We start from the raw sequence: 9,665 nt of genomic DNA, 5'->3' as shown, positions 1-9,665 counted from the left end.
GGGTACATTGTGGTGGATTCAGCACCATGGAGGAAAGGAATAATTTCAAATCAATCCCTCTCCAGAAATACAGGGACAGCAGAACCCTGTGCTTTCTGAAGAACCCGGTATATTTCTGCTTCACGTGAGACAACTTTCCATAGTCCAGATGTTGTCCCCTTTCCAACAAGAGTGTAGCCATATGCAGCACAAGTGATCTTGAAGGGTGCACCATACGATCCACAAGTCCCAAATGGTGTGCAGTTATGATCAAGGTCACGATCAAGCTGTTCATTCAGTATTTGCACAAGCTTCCTTGCATTGATACAATGTCGATCATCATTCTGGCCTCGCCGGTGGAGAGAAACATTAGGGCATTGATGGTCCAATTCACCTCCTTGTTGCAAACCCAATAAGCACTGCTGCGTACAGTAACGTGCCGTGTGTTGGCTCTGACCGCTCGATGGCCTAGGACCTGCTGGGCGCGCCGATGAACGCTGGCTGGGCGGGGAGGACATCACTTGGCTGAAGCCCCGCTTCCGGCCGTGCGCTGCTTGGTTAGATTCGGAGTCGGAAGAATCCATATGATCACTCAAAGGTGAGGTATCCATTGGTGCACAGGTGGTTTGAGATCGGGTAGAAACTCGATGGCCGGGCTGTAATGGAGATGATGGCAGATGTTCAGAGGGTATATATTCTGAGCTTGCATATTCCGATCCTGGAGGAGTTTGTTGCAGCTCGTCATCGGGGATTTGCGACCGTGTAAAGTCAAAACTTGTCTTCCATATATGGAGCTGGGATCTTGCAGCATTCCGCCACTTCTGGTCACGGATATCCGAGAGAAAGGACATCAGACAGAGACATAATATTCTGGCAATAGCTGTTTTTGACTGATAAAAGACCCCAGGATTTTCTGAAATCACATCCATGTTTGGTTCACAGAGATAGTAATAGAGCGTACTAGGGTCGTTGTATGGAACACGAAGAAGAACGATAGCAAATCCATTAGTTATGTAGGAGTACTCCAGTCCAGCTTGGATCATGACATGATACTCCTGAACCAAAACTGAGCAAGTCAGCTGTTCCGCATTATATCTCAGCTTTTCATCCTTGTTCAGCTCATCACTCTTGGGGATTGTGTCTGACTGAACAATCTCTTCCCAGAGCTTCATCGATCGAAGACCCGCTCGGAGATTTTCAACCGAGAGCTTGTGTGGCGGCTTATACTCGACTGTCGTAATCAATGTATTGGTGGAACCGTTGATCCGATGAATACAGAATGAATCTGGTTTGGGATGTTTTGTGCTGGATTCATCGAACAGCTGTACATCTGACTCTTCTGATGTCTGCAGAAGATTTTCATGATTTTCAAACAGGATCCCATCTCCAAGCCGGAATCTCAATCGGGCATCAGGTATTTTGCATAGCTCGGTTATGATATCTTGGACATGGTCTTCCACTGCAGCTCGTTCGTAGTTCTCCAGATCCTTTTCACTTCGTAGTTTTCGACTAGAATACCGCCGACCAAGTCCCTCTAGCTCAAGAAGAGATGTGAATAGCCGAGGTGCATCTTTTCCGGCTGGTTGGAGGTAAGTGGAAACCGCATCATAAAGTTCTTGCAGTTGAACCGGACAACTTGACCAAAGGCGAAGGCTCGTTGGGCAGTATTTCCCAGTGGGTGGTGGAATACTCCCCTTCGTGGAGCGGGTTGGCGTTCCAACCTGCAAAGGCCGGGAGAATGAATCATGACAACCTTTGATGAGCTCTTCTAGTGTTGTCGGCTGGCTGCGCACTCTCTCCTGTGCTTCCCGCTCTTCTGCCTGCCTTCGCAACTCTCCTTCATGTCTCTCTCGCTCTTCTGCCTGCCTTCGCAACTCTCCTTCGTGTCTCTCTCGCTCTTCTGCCTGCCTTCTCAACTCTTCTGCCTGCCTTCGCAACTCTCCTTCGTGTCTCTCTCGCTCTTCTGCCTGCCTTCTCAACTCTTCTGCCTGCCTTCGCAACTCTCCTTCGTGTCTCTCTCGCTCTTCTGCCTGCCTTCGTTCCGCTTCCGTTTTACGGTAGAGAGCCTCGTAATCTGGTGAACTGTTATCGGCCATTAGAGAGGGATAAAGAGTTATATCAAAAAGCGAAATGGGTACGAGGAATTTAGTGGCATAGAGATAGGCGATAATGCTGTAGTGGTGGGGAGAAGCGAAATAATGGCGGTCATCTTGCCCAAAATAACACGGATCAACGTTTGCCCGTCACACTTCAGAAGACGCGACCCAAGACGAACTACTCCGTACCCAGTCCTTAAAATCAAAGCCACTAAGCAGGTTGGTAGGAACCGCCGCCCATTTGAGGCTGACCAATCACTTTTAGGGATTGACTGGTGTGTTCATAGAGGAGTGAGGTATGTTGGCTGGAGGGCTCGATTTTCTTGTAGATCATCATATGGGACCTCGTTGTGTAGGTACGTGGCGAAATATATTTCTGATTGTTACAATGAGTGGAGCGTGCAATTGATGTGGACGCATTTCCAGCTTCGACATTATGTTTCCGCGAAATTATTGCACCACTTGCTCCTCTTCACGAGGCGCCAAGGGAGTTTGATAATAAATGCTCGCCCACCCGACGTCATCAACCCAATCAGCCCAAAAACAATGCTTGTTGATTCAATTAAAGACATTGCAACAGAATGCACCAATGGCATCTTCAAACCCGCTGCGACCGGAAGATTTGGTTTCATCCATTGACACTGAAGGTTTCTTTATAGTCGCGTGATGTACCGGCGCTAAATGATCTGCGAACATAAGCAATTGTAACGGCTTGCTTAGTAATGTTGTTACGTAAGTTACGGCTAACTAACTACATTGGCGCCGCCGTTTTCTTGGCACATTGACCATCTGGATCTGACGACATCATACGGCCTGATATCTCACCCCGAGGCCCCAGAAGCAACCCGACCTAAAAGAGTTCCGCCCACAAGTACTCCTAGGTTTATCCACGGCGTTCTTGTTCAAAAATACCATTGAGTAAGTGGGAGTATATTGATGGGCTAATCTACACGTCAGCACCGACGTCTATTCATGATACCCGTGCGAAGAGTCATTAATACCGATGGACTGACATATTATCCAGACAAAGACAGCCCCCATGGCGAGTATCAATTAACATGGAGCTAAGCCATGTCTCTCGCTCGTTGCCTTGTTCGAATGCTGGCTGGACACCCATGCTTGGACGTTCTGATCCCACAGCTGCATGCGCAGTTTTGGCATCAGCACCTTATGCTCGGGGGATGAGTTCCCATTGCAACTGCTGGCTTGTACAGGGTGCCTATCTATGATTTGCTGATACCGAAACTGCTTACCCGACGGATTTTGCCTCGCTTGTTTTGACGATCATCACTTTGCCTTGTGCAAATGCAGGCCAGCCACCCACACTTATACCGGGAGGAAGTCGCGGCATGAGGAGGGATATTGCCATTTAGGCCTGCCTGAGCTTGGTTTCCTTGTACATGCGCCCAAACCCGGAATTCTTTTATAAGCTACCTATGGTTCTAAAATCTCTTTTGCCGGGGTCAGCGCTGGTGCACGCCAGTGCCATGCGCATAACAAGGCAACCAAGCTCATGCAGGCCTAAATCACAAGTCCTCATGCTTGGTGTAGGGGAATCTTCCGTCGGGATACTCTGCAGGCATAAAAGGTTGGGAGAACCCATAATGATATACCGCACTTTCTGTGGCTTTAAGTGCTTCCTCGCTTTTACTTTTATTATACTCTTTGCTTTCAATTGTGTTTGAGTTGTCTGTTATTTTCCCTTCTTGCCCTTCTCACTATCCCTTGCCTTTTTGCCAGCTGCTTATTTCATTCGACGTGTCGAATGTCGGCATCGCAAGCGGATCCTCCCAGTAATGACCAAAGACGAACAGCAGCATCTCAACACTCCGCATCTAATGCCTATACGTTCGGCCAGGCTACGTCCAACCCACCAATATCCCATCATCGGGCGTATATGCCTGTGAACCAGGCTGGCATGGCTGAGAGACACAGCTACGCGTCTCCCAGGTGCCACGATACCAGCAAATCTACAGGCATCTGTAGCTTCAGAATCTGCGGCTTACTCCCACCAATCTCAAAGCCAAACTTTCCAATACGTGCCTGATGATTACCACAATACACAGTTTAATCCTCGCGGTTCAACTAATAACGGGGGTCTCAATGGCCCTATCGACGCTTTCCCCACAGAGAATCAAGCCAACGCGTTGGGAACGTTTACAAGTCTCAGGGGCCCTCCTAGAGTCACCACCGCGAGCCGTCGACGACCCAGGCATACTATCAATAGAGCGATACCGCAGCCTGGCTCAATGCCCCACAGCAACCGACACAATCACTCTGCATCCGCGATAAATATAGGGATTCTGGGGGATACCCCTCAGAGTTATGTTCAGCAAGCTCGACTTCATTATGCCCGCGCCCTTATGCGCTACCCTAATGACACTGACGGGTTTCTTTCCACAGATGAAATAGAACGTAGAAGAAGATTTCTGGAGCCCCTTAGCAGAAATAACACTGAACCTAGTACTCTAGTCAAAGGGCTTGATAGCGCGGAGGATGGACGCCCGGAGCCTAAACAAACAAAAGAACTCACAGTTAACTTGGAATGCAAAGCCTGCATGAGTCAACTTATTGACACTGTGATGTTTCCCTGTGGGCATGCAGTGTTTTGTCACTGGTGTGCTCATCAGCATATGCTGTCAAGCAGAATGGACAAAGCAAAGCCTCACTCAACTGTCACTTGCCCTATGTGCCGCGAACAAGTGAAACAAAATGTATTTTACCCATTTAATTCCTAATTTTCATTGAAAAATGCTAACTGGGTTGGAAGATTCGGATATATCTCTCATAAATATCCGGAAGAAACGGAACGAGCCAGCAGGCCTACCGAAGCGAATGCGAAAAGGAACGTCATATATATATATATCAGATCAGTATAAAATTGAATAGAAGGACCGCCACTCCATTTTCCTGCGCCAAGGACAGTTGGGACGGGGATAGATGTGAACCAAGCAATAAAGGCCATCACCGAGGTCTCGTCGCTAGTCTTTTCACAGCGGAAGCGGCTTCGGCCCACTCTGGAATGGCTCACATTGTGCTAGAGCTCTCCAAGCCGGTATTCAAATACATTGGAGGGTTGAAATATGACTCTGAGGGGTGGACGGTTGCAAAGCGGCCTCTGACACTCAAAATGAACGAGCTTATACGAGTTGGAAATTTCCCTCCCAATGAATTTGTCGATTACAACCACACCTTTGAAAGCGCCTTTTTGATTGTGCAGTGTTTTTGTGTTTGATTTGACTTCACATTCCTTTTCTCTAGTTGATTCTCGTACATCTCTTTTCTTTGGTTATTCAAATAGATTGTTAGATATAATACATACACACCGATATCACCACTCTCTACCTAGTGTGGACGGAGTCAAGCGCGGAAGTATTTGACGGTCTTATAAGAAGAAGGATGCGGAGTAGGGGTGGATTGGCCACGCGAGATTTTGGATATCATGGATACGCTCGAAGAAGAGAGGCCGATTCCCATCTTCCATTAATTGCGTGTTGATGGTCGAGGACGTAATGTGCTCAGACGTCTCTTTCGTTGCATCTCCTCCATCCTTTGTTGTTTCTTCTCCTTCCTCCTCTTTTGTTTCTCCCCCTTCCGTCTTTGTTTTTCCTCCTCCTTCCGCAGCTGGAGCCTCGCATTTTCGGGGAGCCAATGGTCTGGGAGATATGTTTCCTTCTCATAAAGCACACGGTGAACATATTTATTATTTCGCCATACTTTATCTCCGACATAACAAATCCTAAGGCTCTTTTCAACCTGCTGCGCCTCATACCAATAGGGAAGATTCTCCAATTCATCATGGGCCAACGGTTGTGTCGTAGCCCCAGAATCCGAGATATTGTCTCGGCCGTCGAGTTCGATGCCACCAGGAGGCTGAGGCCGGTTATTTGAGGTTCTGTCAACAGACAGCCGCTCGGGCGGGACGTTGAGGGAGGCTGCAGTCTTAGATGAGAAATAGAAATAGAAGGCCGCATTATGAGGAGCAAAACAGACAATAAAGGGGGGGAGGTCGTTAAACCCGTACTGGAGGTATTGGTTTGAAACGGCGCCTTTTGGAGAAAGTCACCCAACATCTCGCAATAAGCTGGAAGAGTTGGTTGTTGCGCACCGGACGACAAAAGTTGACTGGGTAGTGGCGGAGGGCCCTCGGTTCCTTGTCTATCCATGCTAAGGATGTGCAGAGATGCAGAGGAGGAAGAGAATATTTGAAGCAAGATGGGCGAATATTTGAAGCAGGAAAAAGATTTGGAGAAGGGCGAAGGCTGAATTCAAATGAGACCTTTTATAGCCCTTTATACCTCAACCCCATGTTTTTGGTAGTTGCATCCACCCGAGTTCGACATGGCTGGGTCCATCCTAGATCTTCACACAACCCTCTGGAGGTAGCCATCCCTTTTTTTGACCCACCCGTTATGAAGGTTAAGAGTTCCTTGCTTCAAGTTGAGTGGCATAATCTTTCTTCACACCAAATTCAATTAGACAAGCAAATACAAAAACAAGTGGAAAATGATTCATTATGCTATTACAGTTCCTAAACCAAGAACCCCCTCCAGGCAGGCTGGGGATGGATTGTCTTGTCTGAAGCCGGTGAAATAAAAAGCTAGGATCTGGAAAAGGTAGCACACGGCAGAGATCAACCGAACATCCGAGAGAACCGGGACAGAAGGCCACAAATCAGGCGTTTCTGGGCGTTATCTATTCGTTCTTCCACTCTTGACAAAGTAGCTGCATACAGAGCTATCTGGAGTCGCAATAATATCTTAGTTCTTGTCAATTTCCTAGACTATAACTCAAGAACTTGATCAAATGTTTGATGTTCATCCAACCTCCTTTCCTCTATCTGCTGCATTTTTGCCCGAACAAAATCCTCCATCTGGTCCCGCTCATCTTGTGTTAAATGGGAAAGCCGATCATCAAGCGAGCTCAGAGGCCCAAAGTATTGTTCGTCGAGAAATGTCCAATAGATCTCATCAAACATGAAGCTATTCCTGGCTGCAAGACAAAACCAAAAGAGCCCATCTTTGATAGAGAGCGCCATCCTTTCTGAAAGACGCTGTGATTCCTTTAGACTACCTTGGCGAATCTGTTCGTCTTCATGGACACGGAGCTCCTTAAGAAATAGTTCGAGGCGAGGGCGGTATCGATCCATAAAATTATCCAGGTCCCAAGCCTCGGGGCTTTCAAATAGGAGCCACCATGGAGCACTGTATGTAAATTCAGCGGGGGCGACATATGTATACTCCCAGTCAATGACACCAGTAACCCTCAAATCAGACTCCGTGACCAGGACATTCGATGGGCGCAAATCATCGCAGTAGAGGTGGTATCGGCCATGCTGTACTGGGACCCGTTGTGCTATATGCCGGAAAAGACAGCGTGCCACATATTTCTTCCGGCAGTCGTCCTCATCGGTGATGGCATCATTGCGTTGGTATTTGAGGTGCAGAAACTGTTGCTCTGCTAATTGCTGGAAATACTTGGAGGCGCTTTCAAAGATGTGATTGTAATCAACAAATTCATTGGGAGGGAAATTTCCAACTCGTATAAGCTCATTCATTTTGAGTGTCAAAGGCCGCTTTGCAACCCTCCACTCCCCAGAGTCGTATTTCAACCCTCCAATGTATTTGAATACCGGCTTGGAGAGCTCTAGCACAATGCGAGCCATTCCAGAGTAGGCAATCTTCAAATCCGACTCGAAGGCATCCGGATTCAAGCTTGGCGCCAACACAGAGGGATCTCGTAGGCGTTTCGAAAGCAAAGTGCCCTCAATAACTGTTGTAATGATATAAGGACCGCCACTCCATTTCCCTACGCCAAGGACAGTTGGGACGGGGATAGATGTGAACCGAGCAACAAAGGCCATCACTGAGGTCTCGTCGCTAGATTTTTCACAGCGGAAGCGGCTTCGGCCCAGGATGGGAAATCTAACAAGAGCATTGAAACCGTCTTCAAAGGTGACAGTACAGCACATATTGAATGCGCCAGTTGTGAAATCTGAAGCTCTGGTTGCTCGAAAACCACGACGAAGCTTGGAGGCAAGCTCGAGAGGCAAGGCTGGGGATTGTTGGAGAAGATATTTCAACCAGGCAGCATATAGACTTTGCGAGTTTTTCTCCGCCAACTTATCCCAGTGCATCGTGAAGGCAAGTATTCCGTCGTCGAAAGGGAACCTCGTGAATGTGGTAATTTTGATCTACCGCTCGCGGGATTTGTCTGGCAGATGTTGGACCAAGTGAAATGACGAACTGAATACAAAGAAGGTGAGTCTTAATAAAGAACCCCAGAAATAAGCGGGAGCACTTACCCTGTACTCAATGCCCAACAACTTATCCCAAACCTGCACTGCTCGAGAAACCCCTTTCGAAACATGGGTTGGGGCGAGCAAGCCATTGTTTCGCTTCGCGCCCTGGGCAGGGGGTTTCTTCCCCCGCCCGGAGTCGGACGGGAAAACAATGCAGGTTGATAGTTACCCGTTCCGTGGCGCCTACCTAGGAATAACCCTAGTCAAACACACCGGTCACATAAAGATGACTTTACCGCCATGAGCCCCTCCAGAAGTGCTTATATATTGGGCATTCTTTCCTCCAGGCAGCTTCTACCAGCGCATCATCGACCTACATCACAAGTTTTACCAGTCTCCTACATTGCCACTTCACGTTTGCCCCCAGACGCTAGTGCCAGAACCATTATGAGTGACAAGCCTAGCAAATCCAGTGCCGAGACTCCAACGGCCGGCGATGATAAAGCCAAGAAAGCTCGTGATACCCTGGGTTCCATCTACTCGTTTTATGCAGCCAACCACGATTCGCTCGAAAGAGTTCCATCATAAGAGGACAGCCATCCCTCCGTTGCACTCCATCCTCCTTTTTCTCTTCTTTCCTTTGATTTTCAGTCCCGTGTCTCCCGCCTGGCGTCTCAACCCACACTGGACTTCAATTTGTTCACTTTACCTTGGTGCCATTTACCCTAATGGCGCCCTTTCTCCCCGCCGAACTCATCCTGCATATCCTTCAGCATGTACCGGATGTCCCCAGTCTCTTTTCAGCAATCCTGAGCTGCAAACGCATTTACGCAGTGTTCGAAGCCCATAAAGATCATGTCATGGAATCACTATCCCAGAATGAATGGGGCGACACACAACTCTATAGACATGTGAATGAGGGACTGAGGCCTAATGTACCGTGGAGTGGGTGCAAAGGTGAAAGAGAGGCCCGCCAGAGTCCTGACAAGGCTCTTCAGACAACTGGTTTTCATGGTCAACATTATCGATTTCTCCAGAGAGACCACCCGATGGTTCTTTGTGGTCATATGGCAACTGTTTCGATCAACCAATGCTGAGGAGATACTTATTCCGGTAGCGATGCGCCTTGCCCAAACGTTTGTGCAGGCGGAACGAAAACCAGAAGCTGTCAGGCTACTTCAGGCTATCTGGGACGGCGAGCCTCCATTTATGTATGCAAAAATAATGCCAATATACGCAACCCGCCCTCCAACGCTGTTCCCTCTGGGGAACCAATTGATGGGCCTACTTGGCCAAGAGCATAGTCACTTCTCGTCACTGCAGAAGTCGACTGCTGAGATGGAGCGAGA

The 9,665-nt window shown here is 48.2% G+C and overlaps 2 protein-coding genes across 2 annotated transcripts; one reads left to right on the top strand and one right to left on the bottom strand.

Annotated features, from left to right (window-relative positions):
• Window positions 1–1,820: 1,820 nt before the first annotated feature.
• On the top strand, window positions 1,821–2,455 carry HCAG_08558 (conserved hypothetical protein; the record flags this gene model as incomplete). The annotated part of the gene is made up of 3 exons (XM_001536726.1): window positions 1,821–2,036; window positions 2,363–2,371; window positions 2,432–2,455. The coding sequence occupies 3 exons, from the start codon at window positions 1,821–1,823 to the stop codon at window positions 2,453–2,455; spliced, it is 249 nt and encodes an 82-aa protein (XP_001536776.1).
• Window positions 2,456–6,858: 4,403 nt separating this feature from the next.
• HCAG_08557 (predicted protein) lies at window positions 6,859–8,211 on the bottom strand (the record flags this gene model as incomplete). Its single annotated transcript, XM_001536725.1, has 1 exon — window positions 6,859–8,211. The coding sequence occupies one exon, from the start codon at window positions 8,209–8,211 to the stop codon at window positions 6,859–6,861; it is 1,353 nt and encodes a 450-aa protein (XP_001536775.1).
• Window positions 8,212–9,665: the final 1,454 nt, after the last annotated feature.

Source organism: Histoplasma capsulatum, genomic scaffold (assembly GCF_000149585.1).
Source record: "Histoplasma capsulatum NAm1 scaffold_11 genomic scaffold, whole genome shotgun sequence".
Classification (NCBI taxonomy): domain Eukaryota; kingdom Fungi; phylum Ascomycota; class Eurotiomycetes; order Onygenales; family Ajellomycetaceae; genus Histoplasma; species Histoplasma mississippiense.
The sequence above is the reverse complement of the archived record's forward strand: the minus strand, read 5'-3'. Positions and strand labels throughout refer to the sequence as shown.